This window comes from Trachypithecus francoisi, unplaced genomic scaffold, assembly GCF_009764315.1.
Source record: "Trachypithecus francoisi isolate TF-2019V2 unplaced genomic scaffold, Tfra_2.0 Lachesis_group11, whole genome shotgun sequence".
Classification (NCBI taxonomy): domain Eukaryota; kingdom Metazoa; phylum Chordata; class Mammalia; order Primates; family Cercopithecidae; genus Trachypithecus; species Trachypithecus francoisi.
The window spans coordinates 116,365,898-116,389,562 of NW_022681456.1; the positions used below are offsets into that span (position 1 = coordinate 116,365,898).

The 23,665-nt window shown below is 34.9% G+C and overlaps 1 protein-coding gene across 5 annotated transcripts in view; it reads left to right on the plus strand.

The window, feature by feature from the left end:
* RERG (RAS like estrogen regulated growth inhibitor) overlaps positions 1–23,665 on the plus strand; it is a 132,231-nt gene that overhangs the window by 102,822 nt on the left and 5,744 nt on the right. For 2 of the 5 annotated variants that reach the window (XM_033222770.1, XM_033222769.1), the window contains exon 3: positions 15,828–15,884. The exons of 1 other annotated variant lie outside the window; for it this stretch is intronic. In XM_033222770.1, coding sequence (XP_033078661.1) covers positions 15,828–15,884 — 57 coding nt within the window. Of the gene's footprint in view, positions 1–4,924; positions 4,962–8,145; positions 8,464–15,827; positions 15,885–23,665 lie in introns of those variants that run through there. 2 more of the 5 variants (XM_033222772.1, XM_033222773.1) reach the window with 2 other exon arrangements.

Consider the following 23,665-nt stretch of genomic DNA (forward strand, 5'->3'; position numbering starts at 1 on the left):
CATAACAAATATGATAGATATTAATTTCATATATCAGTAATCATTTTAAACATCATTGATCTGAATACATCAGTTAAAAGAGATTGTCAGAGTGCATCCACTATAAAATGTATTTTAATATAAAGACATATATAGATTAAAAGTAAAGGGATAGAGAAAGAAATATGATAATGCCAATAAAAAGAAAACTGGAATAGCTATATTAATATCAGACAGAACAAACTTCAGAGAAAGGAAAATTATAATGGATTGAAAGGAACATTACATGATGATAAAAGAGTTAATTCTCCAAGAAGTCATAATAATATTTAATATATATATGGGCCTCAAAACAGAGCATCAAAATGTGTGAGGTAAAACCTGATGGAACTTTAGGGAGAAATAGATTAATCCACCATTATAGGTGGGGATTTCAACACCTTTCTATCAGAAATGGACAGATCCAACAGGTAGAAAATCAGTAAGGACACAATTCAATTAAATAGCACCATAAATAAACTGCATATAATTGACATCTATAGACTACTTCATCCAATGACAGCAAAATACACATTTTTTCTTCTTCAGCTAACAGAGAACATTCATAAGATAGACCACATTCTAGGTCATAAAAAACACCTCAAAAAATTTAATAGAATATAAATCATACAAAGAATGTTCTCAGACCACAATGGAATTAAGCTAGAAATCAATAACAGAAAGATTGTTGGAAAGATCCCAACATACTTGAAGACTCAACACACTTCTAAATAACATATGGGTGAAAGAAGAAATCTTGAGAAATTTAAAATAATTTGAACTAAATGAAAGTAAAAATACAGCTTATCAAAATTTGTGTTATACAGCAAAAGCAGTGACTAAAGAAACATTTGTAGCATTGAATTCATGTATGAAAAAGGAATAATGATCTAAAATCAATAACGTAAGTTTCCACCTTAGGAAACTAGAAATAGAAGAGTGAATTAAACACAAAATAAACAGAAGATAAGAAATAATAACAACTAGAGCAGAAATCGATGTAATTAAAAATAGAAAATCTATAGAAAAATGAACAAAACTAAAAATTAATTCTTTGAAAAGAGCAATAAAATTGACAAGCCTCTAGCCAGGCCAAGAAAAAGAAGATGCAAATTACTGATGGCAGAAATGAGAGAGGGGATAGATATCACGACAGAGTTCATGGACATTAAAAGGATAATAAAGGAATACTATATGGGCAAATATTTCAGCCCACAAATTTTATAACCTAGATGAAATAAATTCCTTGAAAGACACAATCTACAAAACTCACACAAGAAGAAATAGACAACCAGAACAGGCACATACCTATTAAAGAAGTTAAATCAATAATCCATAACCTCCCAAAACAGAAAGTTCCATGCCCAGATGGGTTCACTGGTGAGTTCTATCAGACATTTAAGCAAAAAATCATAGCAATTCTCTATAATTTCTTCCAGAAAATAGAAGCAAAGGGAATATGTCCTAACTCATTCTATGAGGCCAGTATTATCCTAATCCCCAAAGCAGGCAAAGGTATTAAGGGAAAAGGAAACTATAGACCAATATCACACATGAACATAAATGCAAAAATCTTCAACAAAATATTCACAAGTTGAATCCAACAATGAATAAAAAGGTGTATATGCCATGACTAAGTGGAATTTATTCCAAATATGCTAGACTGGTTGACATTCAAAAATTAATTAATGAGATGTATCAAATCAAGGATAACGAATGAAAAATCACATGATCATACCAGCTGAAACAGAAAAAGCATTTGACAAAATCTAACACCCATTAATGATAAAAACTTTCAGCAAACTAGGAATAGAGGAGAACTTTCTCAAATTGATAAGGAACATTTTTCAAAAAACTCATAGCTAACATTACATTTAATGGTGAGAAACCAAGTGCTTTCTCTCTAAGATCAGTAAGAAAGCAAGAATGACTCCTTTGACCAGTCCTTTTTGACATCATAATGCTGTCCTAGCTGGTGGAATAAGACAAAAAAGGAAAATACAAATTGGGAAGAAAAAATATAACTGTCTTTGTTCACAAATTATGTGATCATCTATGGAGAAAATTTAAAAAGAATAGACAAAAAACTCCCAGATCAGATAAGCAATTATGGAAAGATTACAGGATACAGGTCAATCACTTTCCCATATACCAGCAATGAACAAGTGCAAAAAATGTTGAAATTTAAAACACTCTACCATTTATGTTATCACAAGATGAAATATTTAGCCACAAATCCAACAAAAATATGTGCAAGACCTCTATGGGGAAAACTGCAAAATTCTGATAAGAGAAATTAGAGAAAAACTAAGTAAGTGGTGAAATATTTCATGTTCATGTATAGAACAAATCAGTATTGTCAAGATGTCAGTTCCTCCCAATTTGGTCTACAGATTCAATGCAATTGAAATCAAAATTTCAGCAAATTGTATTGTGGATATCAACAAATTGATTCTAGAGTTTATATGGAGGCTGGGCACCGTGACTCATGCCTATAATCCCAGCACTTTGGGAAACTGAGGCGGGCAGATCACTTGAGGTCAGGAGTTTGAGACCAGCCTGATCAACATAGTGAAACTCCATCTCTACCAAAAATACAAAAATTAGGACACGGTGGCACATGCGTGTAGTCCCAACTACTTGGGAGGCTGAGGCAGGAGGATCGCTTGAACCTGGGAGATGGAGGTTGCATTGAGCCGAGATCACACCACTGCACTCCAGCCTGGGCAACAGAGCAAGACTCCGTCTCAAAAAAATATATAATAAAATAAAAATAAAAATAAAACGTTTATATGGAAAGGCCAAAGATCCAGAATAGATAACACAATATTAAATGAGAAGGACATTCAGAGGACTGACTTCAAGTTTTATAAAGCTACAGTAATCAGAAGATTGTATCTATTGGTGAAAAAATAGATAAATAGATCAATGGAACAGAACAGAGAAATCAGAAATAGACCCACACAAATAATGTCAACTTTGCTAAAGAAGCAAAGATAACAGAATGGAGAAAATATAATCTTTTAACCAAATGATGTTGTAAAAACTGGACATCCACGTGCAAAAAAAAAAGAAGAAAGAAATGAACCTGGATATAGATATTACACCAATCACAAAATTTAACTCAAAATGAGACACAGACCTTCATGTAAATGGTAAAACTATGAAACTCCTGGAAGGTAACATAGGAGAAAATCTGTGTGACCTTGGGTATGGTGATGACTTATTTATACAACACAAAGGCATGATGCATGAAAGAAATAATTTTTAAACAGATCATTAAAATTAAGAACTTCTCTGTGAGGAAACACTGTCTAGAGAATCATAAGACAAGCCACAGACTGGGAGAAAATATTGGCTGAAGACATACTTGATAAAGGACTGTGATCTTAAATAGGCAAAGAACTTCTAAAACTCAACAATGAAAACAATTCAACTAAAAAAATGAGTAAAACATCTGAAAAGACATCTCACCATAAAAGATATACAGATATCAAATAAACATATGGAAAGATTCTCAACATCATGTATCATTTAGGAACTGCAAATGAAAACAACAGTGAGATACAACTACACACCTATTAGAATGTGCAAAATCCAAAACACTGACAACACCAAATGCTGGTGAGGATGTGGAGCAAAAAAACCTCTCAGTCATTGCTGGTGGAGCTCAAAAGGGGTGTAGCTACTTTAGAAGACAGTTTGGCAGTTTCTTACCAAAAGCTAAATTAGGTACTCTTGCTACATGATTCAGGAATCAAATTCCTTGATGTTTACCCAAATAGTCTGAAAACATATGTCCCTACAAAAACCTGCCCATGGATATCTGTAGAACTTTTATTCATAATTGCCAAATCTTGGAAGCAACTAAGATATTCTTCAGTAAATGAATGGATCAATAAACTGTGGTACATCAGACAATGGAATGTCATTCAGCACCAAACAGAAAGGAGCTATCAAGCCATGAAAAAACATGGAGGAAACTTAAATGCATATTACTAAGTGAAAGAAGGCAATCTGAAAAGGCTTCACACTACATAATCCAACTATATGACATTCTGGAAAAGGCAGCACTATGGAGACAGTAAAAAGATCAGAGGTTATTAAGATTTAGGGGAAAGAGAGGGATGAATAGGCAGAACACAGAGAACTTTTAGATAGTGAAACTATTCTGTATGATACTATAATGGTAGTTACATGTCATTATTTTTATATATTTATATATACACACACACATCAAAACCCGCAGAATATACAACACCAAGAGTGAACAATAGTAAAAACTATAGACTTTTAGTAATAATAATGTATCAATATAGATTCATCAACTGTAAAAAAAAAAGTTTTCACACTAGTATGGGATATGAATAATAGGGGAGGCTGTGTGTGGCGGGGAGAGGGGCAGGTAGGGCAGGGAGTATATGGAAACTCTGTGCTTTCTGCTCAATTTTGTTGTGAACCTAAAATTGCTCTAAAAAATCAAGTCTCATTTATAAAATATGGGCAAAAGATCTAACAGACACCCCATCAAAGAAGATATACGGATAGCAAATAATCACATGAAAATATTCCCAATATCATGTGTAATTAGAGAGTTATGAGTTAAAACAACAAGATACCAATACACCTATTAGAATGGCTAAAATCCAAAGCCAAAAACCTGACAAAGCAATATTCTAATGCTGAGAAAGATGTAGAACAACAGGAGCTCTCATTCGTTACTGGTGGGAATGCAAAATGGTACAGCCAGTTTTAAAAGAGTTTGGCAGTTTCTTACAAAGCTAAACAAAGTCTTACCATAATCCAGCCATCATGCATCTAAATATTTGCCTAACTGACTTGATGACTTATGTCTACACAGTTACCTGCATGCACGTCTTTATTGCCAAAACATAATTGCCAAAAACTGGAAGCAACCAAGATGTTCTTCATTTACTTACTGGGTAAGCAAACTGTGGTATATCCATACAATAGAATATTCAGCAACGAAAGGAAATAAGTGATCAATCCAGGCAATGGCATGGATGAACCTTAAATGTGCATTGCAGAGTAAAAGAAGCCAGTTTGAATAGGTCACATACTGTATATTTCCAATTATTATTAGACACATTTACTAATGGTGGGAGTGAAAGGGAAACCTTTCAGTGCTACTTTCTTTCCCTTTGTAGTACTGGAAATGACTCCTAACTAGGCCTTTTGTCTCCATGATTACCTTCATCCTCCTAGTTCATCTTGGCATTGAAACAGCAGTGACCTTTATAAAACAAAAATATGTTCATGTCATATTTTGGTTTATAATACATTAATGGCTTCCCAGCATCCTAAACATAATTGGAAATTTCTTAGGCTGGCTTATAAGCTTTTCATAATTGGGGCGCTTTTCCAGCTCAAACACCCATAATTCCTTCCATTCACACCCTTATTTCACCAGGCCCTGGTTCTCCATATGTTTAAGGCTTCCTGGCTTCTTATGGGGTATAAAGGTAGTCATGGGAGTGGTGTTTGGGCTGCAAATGGAGACACCCTACTGTTAGAGGTTTTCCCCCTGGAATCCATAGGCACAGCCTATTTAGGAACTGCAAATGAACCGTATGTGTCCATATGGACAGGAACCCAGATCAGTCTAAAGAAAAGGACATGATGAAAAGAGTAACTCGTAAGATCCTTGGATCTGTATAAGGAGGTCATCCAATGAGGATTATGCCAGATACTCCTCTGCTTCTCTGGGATACTTGGTCACTCTGAGTCACTTTTACGTCCACATTAAAGTCCAAATGTTTTCAGTTGTCAATTTCTTATGTGCCCTAGTAACATAAGTGTAGGAAGAAAATTTAGGCATTAACATCATATGTATTTCTTTTTCCAAGTAAAAATTTAAAATCTCAATTTTATATCCAGATCCCTTGACAACTTAACAAAATGCTTAATACCTCACAAATAATTCTGTTTAAACATGATGGTTTGGAATGAAATGTAAGTTATTAAATTGAAAACACTGCCTTGGGAAATTTAGTAATTTATTTATTAACCATCACTTTTAAAATTAACATAGATAAAAATTTTCAACTTATATAAAATTGCTTTGAAATCTCGGACACAAAACCCTTTTGATTTATTAACCTTCAAGACACAAACGAAAAGATAAAACCAAATCAGTTGATTACCGTATTCCAAATTTATTTTGTCTTGTTTTTACTTTCAATTTAAATTATTCAAGAAAATTTTATCATTTAATCATGCAGGTTAATTTTCTATAGAAAATTAACATTTTTCTTGATTTTGCATTATTTTTAAGCATTCCAATATCTCTACTGCTTTTCAAACATGTTAGGAATTAAAAGCAATGATTCTGCCATTTTTGACCTCATCATGTGTCAGCCTAAAACCAAATTACCAGGACCAGATTAACCTTTACCTTACCATTTCCAAGTTAAAAAAATAAAAGTCAATTTTCAGAACTTGAGGTGCACTGAAGCTAGACTCCCAGCTGGATTTTCAAAAACAAAAGTGTTTCCCTATAATTCTTGGAGATTACAACCACTTAGCCTTAAGAAATGATTTATACAGAGAACTGATGTGTTCTCAGTGATATTTTTGTGAGAATGCAAGAGTGGTCAAAATTTTCAGGCTTAAGCAAACACAGTAATTTAAAAGCAATCCCTAGACCCCCATCTGGAACTAATTTACTTCTCATTTTAACTTCTGGCATTATAAAGCATGCATTTTATATAGCATTCAGTTTAAATTTCCATTAAATTGCTCGATTTTATTTTTTATAAAGCCAAATGGTTGTTTTTTTCAATGTCAATTTATTTTGACCTTCACAGGGAATAGACAAAGGGGACAGGTGAGATAAGGGGATAAGGGAGAGGGTTCCTTCAGAAACAATCAGTATATGAGGAGATATTTGTCCCCTGGCTTGATCTGGTAACTTTTTTAGTTTGGCTAAAACATCTGAGGAGTTTAGGTGGAGGAGAACATAAAAAGCAAGAGATGCCACCTGAGATGAACCTGAAAATAGGATTCTAAGTTAAGTCGTCTTCTACTTAAACTACCTGGACCATGTTAAGCATGCCCACTGCATGCCACCACCCACCAGAAGGTGGCACTCTGGCAAGGATGACTCCCTCCAGCTTCAGGCTTTGATGTCCACTGCTTATGGGACAGTGCCTAGCACAGTACCTGGGGCATGAAAAACATTCAATAATTGTGTATGTGTGATAAATAGGCAGATGAATGGCAGGATAAAGGATGGATGAATGGATGGATGGTAATTCTCTACATGATGTTTTCATTAATGTCTTATGTTCAACATGTTCAAGTCCAACATCATTTTTAATTTGTTTCCCCATTATATTCTCAAAGAATAATGCTACCCCCAGACTTTCATTTCATATGGAGTCTTTGCACTAATCCCTCTCCCTCATTGTCCACCTCTAATCAATGAACAGTCCCCAAGATGACCAGATCAAATCGAGCCATTCCCCTACTCAGAACCCCTGTATGCTAAAAACCTTCAGAGTAAAATCCAAGCTCCTTAATGTGACATAGGAGCTCCTTCATAGTCTGGGCTCTAAAGAATGTCACAACCTGACCCCCCCACCAACACAGCTCCCCCCACATGCCACTCTTCCCACCCTGAACCACATGTGATTCCTAACTGAACTAGCTCTCTTGTGTCTTGGGACTTTCTCTCTGCCTGAAATGTTCTTCCTAAAATAGTGAGCTTCAATCTTCTAAGACTCAGCTTATGGTTTAGCTTTAATATAAAGTCATTTCTGACCTTGTGCCTAGGCATTCGCTCGGTCTTGCTTTCTTTGGTGCTTTGCACAGTGGTCAATAAATATTTATTGGCGAAATGAAAGTGTGTGAAAGTCACATATGTGGAGAAAGAGAGATAGATTTGATAGGAGATCAAAATGGATAAGCACTTGAAAATATTGCATTCAATTATCAGCAAATGTATCTGAAATCTAGTTTTTGTGTACACATATTTGCTCTGAGCCCCCTTTTTTTTTTTTTAAGATCTAACATTTCAAATCACACAATTTTCTGAGTTTTTTTTTTGTTTTGGTTTTTGTTTTTGGCATCTTATTTCCAATCCAACTGATTTCCATTGCCTTCCAGAACAGCTCCTCACTTCAGAAATAGTTTTTCATCTCCTTTGACTAAGGGCTCCAGTATTCCAAACTGGCATAATCTTGGTCTCAGCCATCACCAACAGCTGTGCAAGTGAAGCTTCAACTAGCTGCCGTGGTCCCCAGGTGGCTTTCTAGGCCGGGACTCACTCGGTGCTGGGATCTCATGCTTCACACCTCCATCTGAGTCACAATGACCCATGTTTCTTGGAGGAGACCAGAACAGTCACAGAAAAGAGAGGAAGGACTGCTGTAAAAAAGAACATGCACTTGAGGGTTGGTGATAGAAGAAAGACCCAGGAACAAGGTATGAAGAACCAAAAGTTGGCCCCAGGGGACAAGGAATTGGAAAATTCAATTTGAAGCCTTGATTTGACAGGAGGTTGCTCGAGATGCAGGTGAGGGAGGGAAGAAGAAGGAGCTGAATTGCCTCTTATTTAGGGAGACCCACTGCGTTGTTGTCTTTAAGCTGGAAGACAAGCCATTATAAGGCTGACACACCATACACATTACTCCTATTTTCTCTACTAAAGTTTTTCTGGAAAACACAAGTTTGCTCTCCGTGAGGCACTCAAGTGAATCCAGCTCACCTCAGTCTGGCCTCCCTTTTACCCAGTCCTTGCAATAAGAATAGGCGTCATAACAGGACTTCAATTGGATAATATTCAAAATTACCCACATATCTTTATATTTTTCCTGGGACATGCAAAGGTGCAAACTTTCAACACTTTATGAATAGAAACTGTATCTTATTTTCTTTGCTGACTTCCTCACTGCCTAAAATGGTTCCCGGTATGCTAATTTTTATTGTTAATGACTGAGGAAACTCATTTAAAAAATTTGCTTTTCGCATACTGCTTCATCGCCTACATCTTCAGATACTTGTTTTCCTCATCTGCAGCATTCCTAAAGACGTTTTCAAGAGAAAAACAAAAATCTTATTTATCTGAAAGTTTTCTTCTTGCTTCTCGAAATTCATATTCTCTTTCTGTGTTGCCATGGTTTCTGGTCATGGATATTTTCTCCACTAAGGAAGAATAAATCTAATCACGAACAAAATATTCCCTTTTCAAAGCATGCTTCTCCATAAGATGTATGCTCACATTAAAAAAAGTCAAGCATGTAGAATTATATCATATACATAGAAATATTAAAATATAGTGGGAAGTATTGTATATTGGAAAAAGTATGGGTTTTAAGGTAAACAAAGTTGGGTTCATATCAGTTTTATCACTTAAACGCTTTGTAAATTAGACAATTTATTCACTTTTCTGGTTAGGTTTCTTATATGTAAAGTGGGAACATTAATTTCTACTTTTAAGAGTTTTTATGAAAATTAAATAAGCATATAGTCAGTATTTAATATATACTTAAGCCCCCTTTTGATATTTAACCTTCAAGAAATCCCAGTAGTGTTTTTATTTAAGATACAGCTAAAACTTACCTAATGGCATTTTCTAAAAGCATATACACTTTAATCCAACAACTACATGATTAATAAATGGATACTTAGTTCTACAAAATTAATTCTTTCAATAAGAAACTATCTCCGCAAATCTAGGATAGAGTCTTCTCTGTTTTTGTGAGTCACACTCATTTTTACTTCTCTGAAGCCTTTTGACCACTTAAGGGTTTGTGTTAAATTTAGGGCTGATAGTGGCGTGAGGTCAGGGGTACCAGTTCCTCCCTGGCCTAGGAGAGTAAGAGTGCTGGGTCTTGCCTTTCTCAATCAGGTGTGCAACGTAGGTTGACCAGATGGACATCTGACCAGAGAAGTGGTCAATATATTTTCAAAAAATGTAAGTCCCACTTTAAAGAACACGTCTTCAAGTAACAAAAACATACTAGAGTACAGAGCCAAGCACAATAGCAATAGTGAGCCACAAAGCTTAAAGAAGTGTTCATTGTTTTCTCATTCAGTTCTCAAATACCTATTGGGCACATATGTATCAAGTGCCATGCCAACCATGGGACATAATGAACAAGGCTTAATCTGTGACTTCAGATCATTTACCATTTCTAAGACATACAAGAATATAAATAAATGTTTACAAAGTATTTCATGCCACACGTGAGTGATTAATGGCTTGGGAAGGCCAGGGAGACTTTAAAGAGGAGGGGATGCTTCATTAGATACCACAGGTAGAAATGCTGTCTGGATATGAGTTAGTACATTTTAAATATGTGTTTCTGTTCCCCTTTCTTTGACTTAATTCCAGTCTGGGTTACCTGCTTAAAACACTGACAAGCTATTAGTTTATTTGGGCTTTTAAGGGCGCTAAGCTAAACTAACATCAGCTTGTAAGTATTTATGGAACATTCCACATGTGTAATGATCCCTGCACTATATTTAAAATAATAGCAATAAACCCTGTAAGAAATGTACAGTCAAGTAAATTAAGATGGTGAAGCAAAATGGTATCATGAGGATAATTACGTTGTGTGTGTGTTAGCACACCATGTTTGTTAGAATTAAGGGAATAGTGTTGGTGCTCCACACCGAGGCAATAAAAGATGGTAATAAATGTTCAGAAGTTTATGTCTAAAATATGAGATTTTAATAGACATTTCCGGTTTCATTTTCACCAGAGTTTTTAGTCTTTTCTTTTATAACAAAAGAAGATTGAGACTAGATTACGCATTTTTTTCAAATGGAAGAATGTTTGTATGTGTAAAAATCTATATATATGTATAAGGCATATACAACATTCTCCATGGAATTTTTCAGATTAAGGGTTTAGACAATAGAGGAATACCCTAGTAAGACTCTTAAGCTCCCTGGTAGCAAAGCCCTCATCTGTAAAAAGAGAATGTAGATCCTGAGGCCAGGAAAGAGTAAGCCCACATTGTAGGAAGAAATGTGAACAATTTGAGCTTCAGTTTCTTCATCAATATACATACATCATATTCATGTCCATGTCCATATATTCCATACTATAAGGAAGTGAAGAGTAAAGATACATGTATAAATATTTACCATAATGCCTAACCTAACAGAGCACACGCTAACTGAAGATGAATAATAATAACACTACTGCATTACTTTTAAACTTTTTCCATTATAATTTTTATGGTATTATTTAAATTGAGGTCATGCTTAATGAAATGAGAAAACAGTTCCCACATTGCATCAAATCCTCTCATTCTTCTCTCTTCCATTATTTTTTAAACACTTGCTTTATTTATTGTGACATTTTAGCTGTAGATCATAAAAATCAAACTAAAAACAATTTAGTGTTGATTTTACAACCCTTGTGGACTTGGTAATGTATATCATTGCCTCCTGATTTTTGCTGGTCAAGATAAGGTCAAGTAGTTATGCTGTAAGTACTATAATGAAATGAAAATGGAGGAGAAATGGAGAGAGCTACTCTATCTCCTGGAGGCATCCCAACTTTGAAAAGTTTCATACTTAGGATACTATGTAAGTTTATTATAATTTATTCATGTAGTTTTTAAGCTTTAACATGTCTAACTTTTTTATTATAAATCAACATGGGAAAAATAATTCAGATAACAAGTGGTAAATATACATATCACAACCTATAATGGACTAAAGTTGTGCTAGTATTATCCACATTTGCCTTTTCTTTATATAACACAAATTTTTGTTTTTAAAAAATATTTGAAACTCTTTGTGACGGAATTGTCCCAAAGTTGGCAAACTCCTGTAGAAATCCCTTAAAAAGTATTTTAAAGTTACCTGATTCTACAACTTAAAAGTATGTATTTTTTGTGAAGGCACTACAGGTTACAAATGAAAATGATATAAATCACTTAATATACATCCATAGTAAGTTTTCATTATTATATGAATGTCGTACTGTTGTAGAGTATATATTAAATCAAGAGTCTTTATGGGGTGTGTTACCAGGATCATAGACAAAATCCAAAAGGTATTCATGATGTGGAGATGATGAGTAGTATTCCTTGAAGCACTTTTAATTGGAGCAGAAATTCTTTTCCTAACCTAAAAAAATCTGTCCTGGCCATTTTAAACTCTTTTAGTTATATTTTTCCAATGCAATCAACTCACCACAGTCCCATAAATACATAATACTTTTTCCAGCTGGAAAAAAAGTTTTCCAATATTTTTCCATAATAAATACTTATTGTGGTATGCTGCAGAGTGTTGGGGGTGGATTTGTTATATGGCCATAGCTCTATGCCTGGAGACCTATGGAAAAGAACAATCGCAATTGCGTAGGAGGGTACGTATGCTTAAGTATCTTTTAAAAAATTGCATTATATACATTGTCAATCAAGTTACTTCCTGAATTCTATAAAGAAAAGTAATGACATATTTTTCAAGTATGTTACTGAAAGGTAACATTTGAAAGTCTTGCCTGAATCTCTCTTGAATATGACTCTTAAATAAGGAATAGCATGTGTGTTAGTTTACATTTACCTTGAAGAGTTGATTTCTTGTTGAAGCTGATTTACTGTACAGATCATACCTAATTTTCATTTTTAAATATTATTCTGACACTAAATCTGGCACTTCTGATGCCTGCTTCTTCTTGATAATGTTGTCAGGAATTATTTCCAGTAAACAGCATAGATTGGTTAATTTTTAGAAATAACATGACTATTTTAATGTAATGGATTTACCTTTAGCTCTTACTTATGAATGGAATAGCATGCCACTGAATGATTACATTAAGTGGCTTTTTAAAATATTTTATTGGATTAAATTTTTCTTACCAAATTTTCCATTTTGTTAGAAACCAACTTTCATTAATAATCATAAAATTCATAGTACTAGTAATACTAAAATGGAACCACAGATGATGAAGAATTAGCCAAGTAGGTTGTAAATTAGGCAAAAGGAGGAAAACAGTCTTCCCTACATTAGCCATTGGACATGTTTGGCTTGTTTAATGGAAAGGTATGGGTTGTCAAGGCAATGGGAAGAAAATAAAATATTTCAGAAGGCAGAGACTCAACAGTAACTACTAATCAAATATGTCAAACCTTAAAACTTCTGGAGCAACAAGGCCTTAAATCAGAATTCCGGTAGCAGTAAAAATCAGTACCACCATTTTACTTCCAAAGACAAACTTTGCTCAAGATGGTCGGGATGGAGAGGGCAGGGAGTCAAAAGGAAATTAGATCAATCTTTAGAGTACCTATTTTCATTAATTATAGTTTAATTAGATTATTACTTTATTAAAATTTAATAAATTTTAATATCTATTGTATAAACAATAAATTATTTAACTGGGATTAAATTTAATAAATTATATAACAATTTTAATATATATTTATTATTTAAATGTAATAAGTTATACAACTGTTGTGAATATATTGATATATAATAGTCAATATATATAACTTTTTTGAGTTTTTGAACATTCGTATACATATATATGCTCAAAACCTCTAGCACTCTAGAGCTGTTTTGCCCCATCCACTCTACAGCTTCAGAAAGTATTGCTGCATAACTGCACAGGCACTAACCAAGATTCTTAACTGAGATCCAGGCATTTACAAATGATTCAATTATATTCAGTATACTTGGTTTTGAAAGCCGATGGAGTGTCTAATACATTTTTTAAAGATTTTGAGAAATGATTCAAATTTAAATGGTTTTGGAATTGAAGAACTGTAAACTTCACTTACGTAAAAAATAAAGCTCATTTATTCATGATGGCAGATAATTAAGTTTTCTAGGTTGCAGCCTTTAGTGTTAAAACTACCTAGTCTGGCCAGGCACGGTGGCTCACGCCTGTAATCCCAGCACTTTGGAAGGTCGAGGCGGGCAGATCACGAGGTCAGGAGATTGAGACCACCCTGGCCAATATGGGGAAACCCCGTCTCTACTAAAAATACAAAAATTAGCTGGGTATGGTGGCACGCACCTGTAATCCCAGCTACTTGGGAGGCTGAGGCAGGAGAATCACTTGAACCCTGAAGGTGGAGATTGCGGTGAGCTGAGATCGCGCCACTGCACTCCAGCCTGGCCAATAGAGGGAGATACCATCTCAAAAAATAAAAATAAAAAAAACTACCTAGTGTAACAAAAGATGGAACTCTTTAAATCATGGGAGCTGTTGAGTGTTTATTAACGTTGCTAATTGTAAAAAAGAAAAAATATGTTTACTGCTTACTGCATCCTGTATGTAAAATAAAAGTTTCAGTCTCAAGAGAGTGAACAGTGACAGACTCTGAAGACTGCAGATAAAACCACAAGTACAGTCACTGTGGGAAGTATTACGGGGTCAGTGGCCTTGCTACTTTAGGCACTGCAAATATTTTGGCTCGAATTCAGCCTCACACTCTGTAATTACAAAGAACATTGGTACTTTCCGTCTCCTGCCTCCCGTCATGAAGCCACGTTGTCCTCTGTTTTGCGAAGTCCTCTTGCAGTTTACACTGCCATCTCTCATATAAAACTTTACAGGAGGAAGGTTATACCTCTGTTGTTGTTAAAAGTGAGAATAGGCAAAGACTGACAGTGACCTTCCACCAACTAGTTTTATTTCTTCAAGGAGTATCTTTTGGCTGCTACATTAAGGGCATTTCAGTAAAAATAAAAATACACATTATACTGGGTATTTTAAAACTGTAAAATATGATAGACAATGAATCTTTCATTAAGGTCTGTGGGATCCGAGGGAGACCATCAGGGGTCTATGGAGGGCTCATGAGCCTGCTAAATTATATGCCAAATGTGTGTATGTATATTTTTTCAGGAAAAGGATCCAATGCTTTCATTCCATTTCTTAAGTGTCTGTGACATCCTGCTCCAATTTTTTTTTTTTTAAATTTAAAACCACTGTTTTCAACTATACTACAAGTGTAAGAAAATGTTTGGCATATGTCTCATCAATTTATAAGGACAATAAGTCCATATATTTCAGTGCTTTTCTCCAGCCCATCTTCCAGTTAAATATTATCCAGATGGTCTACGACTTAAATTCGGTTTGGTACAATGGATAAGTTACAGACTTCCTGGATTCAAATCCTTACCAGGCCACTAACAAACTGGATAAGCTTAATTAAATGAGTTAACCCCTCAGCACCTCAATTTCCTGATCTGAAAAATGGGAATTATCATAGTACCTGCCTCATAAAGATGAAGTGAGGATTGAGGAGATCATGAAAGCAAACTGCGTAGTGTAGTTCCAGAACCTGATTCTGACTGTATTCTATTAGTGTTACTTTTGATGAGTTTTCACAGATCTCTAATGAAGAGCCTTAATTTTGAATATCTACTTTTTTAAAATGCAAATGACCTGGTGATCTTTCATTATACTAAAAATTATCACATTTTAAACTTGCCTTTGCCAATCCTTATCAATATTCAAACTTTGGATACCTGTATTGTGACCTTTTATATCCGAATTCATCATTTTGCTAAAAATTTTATACATGAGCATTTTCACGTTATACGTTTGTTTGTTTTGTTTCTAACCTTGTGACTAAAGCAACAAATCTAATTGTTGACTAATGCACAATAAACCCATTCAAACATGACAATGGTTTTTAGGCCATAATATGAAATTGGAAAATTACTTGAATAAACATAAAGAATTTATTCAGTTTACATACCAAGGAAATATAAAGCATTTATAGGGTTGTGTGGAGCATTTCACTTTCTTTAAAAAGATAGATGCGCTAAGCAAATTAACAACTTGTTTTTTGAAATGTTGCTCTTTTCTTCCACAGCTCTTGTAGTGAGATTTCTGACCAAACGGTTCATCTGGGAATATGATCCCACCCTCGGTAGGTCAAATTTTGTTTCCTCTCTTCTTCAATAAAAATGTATGGCCCCAGAGAAAGAATAATATTTTCTGTTGCAACATTTTTAAGTTCCTTTTAGCTGATTTGGAAGTGCTTTTCAAATCATGCAAAGAAACCCTCTGTGAGGCTTGATGTGTGTTTCCTGCTGTCTGTGCTTAGAACCCTGCAGGATTTTAACGCATAGGTGAAGAAGTTAGGTCAAACCTCAGCCACAAAGAAAGGAAGTAGGTACAACACGCTGCCATCACATCAGGAAAATGCAGCATCATTCTAATGGGAGAAAGAGGATAAAATGGACATGAGAAATTTGGTGCGTAATAGAATGGCATCCTGAGAAGAGTAACAGAAAAATAAAACTACTGAATATGGATTTTAGGGAAAAATAAAATATGTTTCTCTCTTTTCTTCTCTCCAATACATCTGACTAAAGTCTGCTGCAGAGAGAGAAGGAGAGAAGAAGCAGCAAAATATGATGTCTGTGGATCTTAAAAGTAGCAATAATGTTGATGTATAAAATGTAGGCAAACACTCTTCCTGGTTTTTTTTTTTTTATTTCTTTGTTTTGTTTTATTTTTGTCACTCCAAGATTTTCAGTTTAAAAGGGAGCAAGGCTTCTTTTATTGCTTTTATTCATTCATTCTACAAATATTTATCAAGCGCCTCCTGTGTGTCAAAGTGTTCTGGGTGCTAAGGATAAATCAGTATACAGCCAGAGAAGGCCTTGGCTTTTTTGAGTGCACAGTCTAGGAAAGAGAGAAGAGTCAATAAACAAGCAAATATATGTGAGATAGCGATAAGGACTGTGAAGGAAAACAATAAGGAAGGGAATATAGAATGATCTTATAGTTTAGTATTTGACTAATATTTCTGAAATTTATTTTAGTAAGAAGTACAAGGTGAAAACCTAACGTTTTTGTCCAAATCTTTGACCAGTTTTCCTCCTACTATTTATTAAATACTCTCTACCTTTCTCCACTACTTCCAATGCAATCTTTTCATGCGTTGAGTTGTTTACACCAGGACACCATTCTAGATTTGCTTTTCACACCAAACAGAAGAAGCACACTTTTTCATTAATTCTATGCTGTACAGAACATTTTGATGCTTTGTAAAGAACGTCTTTCCTTATTACTTTTTTACAAAATTATTTTGACTACTCTGTTCAGTTGATTTTTCCAGATCAAGTTTAGAAACTCTGTAATAATATGATATGATTTTGATTGGAATTGTACTAGAACTATAAATTACTTTGAGAAGATTCACATATTTATGTTATTCCACCTTTTAATCTTGGAGAATAGCATGTTTCTACCTTTATTATTTATTATTCTGTTTTTGCTTTTAAATAGGTCAGAGTTTTCACATCCAAATTTTTCAACATATTTTTAAATGTAGCCACACTAATTTTAAGATGATATATTTGGATCTAAAAATGCACCCGATTCAAAAAATATATATTCTTTATTATTTCACCCACCAAAGTGAATACTTATTCTGCTCTTATATTTTTATGACTTACATAGGATTTACAGAGATTATCTGAGAATCTTAATGATTTATGGGAGTTTAGTTTTAAAAATACAAATTTTTTTTATTGCTGTATCCATATATCTCAATGAAAGATGAAGCTTAGAAAAAAACGATCTCATAAAATGAACTCTCCCTGAATGTGTTCCAGTACCTAATCTTATTATTCTTAATTAGTCTTAGTCAAACCATTTTCCCTTCTGTTTTATTCATTCTGAAAAACAACTGCTATTAATAGTCATCTGCCTGCATCAGTTATGTATAGTGCAGGCTTCCTTCAGTAAGAAGAAGGAAACTTTATTGAGTGACCTTGTACGGTGCTTCTCAAAGAGGATGGCAGCTGCTAAGCAACAAGCACTGCCTCATCAGTCTTCAGGAGTAATGGATATATGACTCACTCCCAAGTGAGGGCTTCATTAATTCTCTCACATTGGAGGCTGGATTTGTGTGTCTATATGTGTGTGTGCAAGAGGTCACTTTTGTTCCAGCAGAAAGGGGTCCTCAATCCATTTGATTCAAGGGAAATTAGCATTTCCTGAGTTTAACTTCATACTACCTTGGGGAAGACAGGATTCTTTGTTGAATACATGGCTACTGCATTAGTCCATTCTCATAATGCTATAAAGAAATACCTGGGACTGAGTAGTTTACAAAGAAAAGAGGTTTAATGGGCTCATGGCTCTGCAGGCTGTGCAGGAAGCATGGCAGCATTTACTTCTGGGGAGGCTTCAGGGAGCTTTTCCTCATGGCAGAAGGGAAAGTGGGAGCAGGCATCTTACATGGCAGGACCATGACTGAGGGTGAGGGGGCATGCAACACACTTTAGAACAACCAGATCTCACTAGAACTCACTACTGTGATGACAGCACCACGAGGGATGGTGTTAAACCGTAAGAAACCACCTCATGATCCAATCTCCTCCCACCAGGCCCCACCTCCAACATTGGGGATAACAAATGAACATGAGATTTGGGTGGAGACACAGGTCCAAACCATATCAGCTACTTTAAAGGTTTCAAAACCACCACCAGAAGACGTAACTACATTAAAAAGCCAAGTGGCTTATATACAAGAAGCAGTCTTGAATTCTGAAGTCAGCGCTTTGCTGCGAAACCTGGGGCAGTTTTTTTCAACCTGGAACAGAATTGTTACTCCACGAGAAGCTGAAGACTGTGAACGTCATTCTACATATTAACACAATTAGAATATTTACTGCTTTGGAATACTTCAATGAAGAAAATGCTTGCTACTATAATAGCAAGTGACTCCTAAACTTTTCGGTTTCAGACCGAGTGTTTTTTTATTTGATTTTTACGGAGAAAGCCTATCCTAATCATTCAATCAGGGGTGCAGGCAAGGGAAAGAAAGACGGGGGAACTAAACCTCCACTTGTACTTGCTTTTCAGAAAAGAAAGAAATTGCTTTAACATCTGAGTGTTTTGAAGGATAAAATGTAAAAAAAATCAGTTCTTTACATTGAACAATTTTAGGTTTATTTTAATTTTCCTTATTATACTGTGGATCAGTGAAATCTTTGTGGGTGGCCAGCACACCAGCACACGGATGTCTATGAACCACATTTGAAAACCACCACTGAAGCTCATAAGATGTGGGAGTTGGACCATCTAACCATGAAAAACCCGATGGTGGTGGCAGCAATGATCTGATTGTCGAACAACAGGATCCATGTTCTGAATGGATCCCAACCAAGAACTGAATCCCTACCTCCAAGAGACATATTACCCTCTAAGCATGCTGGTCACCACAGAGAATACAGATAGAGGTTTAGAATGTGTGTGCCTGTGACTGTGTGTGTGTGTGTGTGTGTGTTGGAGGCATTTGGAGAGTAAGAGAGAGACTGTATTTCAGCCTCTATCACTACTGTGACTGGTACATTGGAGGCACTGTGTTTGAATCAGCCTAGAAAAGGCTCAGATAGAAGTGATGATGGGCATCAGGAGACATTAGACCCACTCGTTCCTTGGTTCTGTGATTGGTTCTTCTTGCCTGCCTTACAACTCCTGCAGCTTGGAATCTTTCATATGAAAATAGATACACCCAGAACAAATTATCTTAACCAGATTCTAAAGCAGAAGTGCTTAGCCAACTCATAGAATTATTAATTATTTAATATTGGCACTGCAAGGAACTTGGAGATTGTCATTTGACAAACAAGGAAACAGGTACAAAGAAGTAAATTTAATCAAAATTACATGTCTAGTTGTGGTTAGACTAGGAATAGAACTCAACTCAGTATAATTTCCATTCTGTCATAAATCAACATGACTAACTGCTGTTGTTACTGTGCTGGCTAAGTGTCCATACTAACGTGTTGAAATTTGCAAAAACAAAAGCTAAATCAGTAAAAAGATTAACCACATGCAACATCCCTTTGAGCATCAACTCCTCTTAGAGTACATGAAATATACTTCTAGTTATTAAACTAGTGAGTGCAGATTTTAAATTATACATCTCTCATATACAGTGAAATTCAAGTGTAACTTTTAATGCCTCATTCCATTTTGAAACTCATATTTTTCTTACAGTATACAATATTTTGGTTCATTTGGATCTATCTCCTAAATAATCATCCCCCCACCCTTCACAAAAAAGGCTTGATTTATTATTTTTGTTTAGTATGAACAAAATCAAAAGAATATCCACCAAACAAATACATACACATTTTCTTTTATGTGTTAAGATGCATAGCGGAGTCTAATTTCAAAAAATACTTAGTACATTTTTTTAGAGTTAACTCTGGAAGAATTAGCACATAGACACTTTGCCTTTTGGGGCAATACTTCCATTGTTTTACACATAGAGAAAGTGGGCTTCTAATGAGAGAGAGAAGCTTAAAGAAAAATTTCTTAAAATGGTATGAAACCAGTATTCAGCTTAGACAAAATCACTGCTACCACCCGCTGCTATGTCTGGGGCAGACATTCTCTCATATCCTGCATTTTATCCTTTTTGTTTCAGTTAACGAATAACCAAAGAATCACACAACTTCATACAATTTTTATTATATTCCATTTCCCCCCTTCTGTGGCATTCTGTGATTGAAATACATATCCTATTTATCATGGAAGCAACAGAGAAAAATGTCCCTGTCTCTCAGACAACTTTTAGTGCAAAGAGATGGAATAGAGCCCAGAACTCTGTTTTCCAGTCTCTGGGGCTGATGCCAGTCTTTCTAAAAGGGAAGTCAGTACAAAGGACACTAAAGAACAGCAGAGGAAGACGCCAAAGGGCATGGCTCCCCAGCATGTGCGATGCCGTCTGGGCTGCCCTTCCTCACGCTGGGGCACTGAAGATGCAAAAAGAAAATCATTGAGAGAACACTTGGAGACAAGTGGCTGCTGCAAATCGTATTTTAGAGCATTAAATCATACAAAACTATAATCTCCCATTTCACATAAAAGAGTAGGGGGGACGGAATATTCTGAAATTGTGAATCACTATGATATGCCATGGATGGATTACATATTCTAGAAGAATGACAATAACGTAAAATACACTTATTAAAATATTGAACATAATCTAATTTTAAAATGTTACTTTTTGGAAAATACTTGAGCAATGTGCCATGCCTGTGGGCAGTGATCACTAATCACTACACAGTGCTGATGGAAGTAGAAGGCAAGGATATGGCTGGCGAAGCTGCATTCTACAGTTTGTATTTTGGACAGATTATATTTACAGTAAAGTAAGAGAAAACAGTGGTCGAAAAAGGACTACAAAATAGTGGATGAAATGAAAGTCAGAAACATGAGGTAGATAGAAAAAATAATTACAAAACCACTGGCTTACAGGCTACCCCCATGGGAGCAGAAACTTCTGAGTTTATTGGGTTGGTTGGTTGGTTAATGATTTGGGTAGTTTGGGTACAAAGAATTGAGTTAATAATTATGTTAATCATACTATTCTTTTTCATGGTGTTATGCTATTATTAGTGTATGGGAGGCCTTACATTATTCCACTTTCTTTTCCCTTTCATCCCTTATTTTGACACCCACTGCCCTCCTCTTTCCCTTAAGTGCAGAGTCTGATGTGTTTGAAACTAAGCATGATATTTAAAAGCTGGAACTCCAAAGCTGATCTTCCCTGACTCAAATCTCACCTCTACCATTTGTCATCAGTGTGACTTTGGGCAAGTTATTTAATCTTGTTACGGCTCAGCTTCTTCTTGTAAAGTGGAGCTAATAGCAATATATACTTCATTGTGAGGATTAATGAGTTAACATAAGTAAAGTGTTTAGAACAGTTGTTCAAATAGAAGCAGTATGTGCTAGCTATTATTATATGTTTACTTAGGGAAAATAGTGTTCTGTATATATATTTTTTAAATTTATATAAATTTTATATATTTTTGTATATATATACACTTCTAATCATTAGAACCAAATCTGATATTTTTAAGATCCATGCATTTTTCTCTATTTACTTCTAGTTTTCTACATGGTATTCTTTACTATGCCACATTTAACTAATCTCCCCAATGATAAACACCTAAGTTGCCTCCAGTATGAGCTACTGCTAATGTCACTAGGGAAAACATACCTTTAAATCGGTGATTTTCAAACTTTAGCATGCACCGTAATCACCTGGGGGACTTGTTAGAACACAGATTGCCCATAGGTCTCGGGTGGAGCCTGAGAATTTGCATTTCTAACAAGTTCCTAGGTGAGCTGGATGGTACTGGTTCAGGCACTACACTTGGAGGCCCAGTGCTGTAAGAACCTGGACCGGATTTTCTCTAGTGCATGTACCTGAGAGGGAGATTGCTGAATCATAAGGTAGGCCCACATCAAATTCTAGTGAATTGCTCTTCAAAATGATGTACCAGTCTACACTCTCATTGCCGGTGTAGAGAAGCTGCCTGTAACCTAGTCAGGCATTGTATTACCTCGTTTTATAATTTTTGCCAATCTTTTTGTCATAAAATCATTTTATAAGCTTCTCTCTGGTAAGTAAGCAGGTAAAACATCATTTGATATATGTTTTCGCTAATTGGGCATCCTCCTCGGTGAATTTCCTCTTTGTATACTTTGGCCGTATTTCTTTCCTGTTCACTTATCTTTTTAATTTCTAAAATTTCTTTCATACCTTAGATATTAATCAACTTTTTGCTTATGATATTACAAATATGTTTTCCAGTCTTTAGCCTATTTAATATTGCACAAAATTCTTAATTTTAATGTAGTCAACCCATTTATTTTTTGTCTCTCTCTCTTTTTTTTTTTGTCTGTACATGAGCTTTTATATTTTCTTTTAATTTTTTTAACTTTAGGTTTCACTCTTCAAATCTAGGTAAGTTTAGATCTCTAATTCATCCAGATTTACTTTTAATATATGCCCTAGAAGCCCAACTTTATTTTGTGCATTTAGTGGCCAATTCTTTCTTATTGGTTCTAATCCGAATGCTACTGTTTGAACCATTTATTATTTCCCTAAGGGACTTGTGGTGCTACCTCAGTCATATACTAAGTTCCTATATAAATATGAGTCTATTGTTAAGGCCTTGGTAAATTTGTGCATTCTGATATTAGTACCACACTGTTTGGAGTAATGTTATATAGTATTATATAATTTTAAATAAATTTCTTGAGCTTCTCAAAAAGTCCACCTGGACATTTCATTTGAATTGCGTTAAATTCTAGATTAATTTTGGGGAAAACTGACATGCTTTAAAAATGTTGTTTCTCCATTTTCCTAGGATTTTCTTATTTATTCAAGTCTTTGTTTTCTGTTATAAAGTTCTAAAATTTTCTATTCTAGAAATTTTTTGGTTTTGTTTTTGGAGGGTTTTGAAGGGTTTTGTATATTTTTATTACTTCCTAAATATTATTTATTTTACTACTATTGGGAGTAGCTTCCTGTTTTCTCTCACCTCTCGTGCATGGCTTTTGCTGATACAGAGGAATGCTAGTGATACTGTATTTTTATCCCAGAATTTATGAGCTTGAAATTATTGCTTATAAACTTCACATTATTTTGTTTTTTTTTTTATTTCAGCAGAACGTACACTTTCCTCTTTTTATGCTAAATTTTAATTGCATTGTCTTTCTTAATATAATGGCAGTATCGTCAGATCTTTACAGCTCTGCCCTCTCTTTATATCTTTTCAAATACCATGCTTTGGTTTTGATTTCTTTTTCATGATGTTTTTTATTTTCTTTTCTTATATTGTCTTGAATGTATTCTGTTTCTTCTCTTCTAATTTATTGAGTTGACTT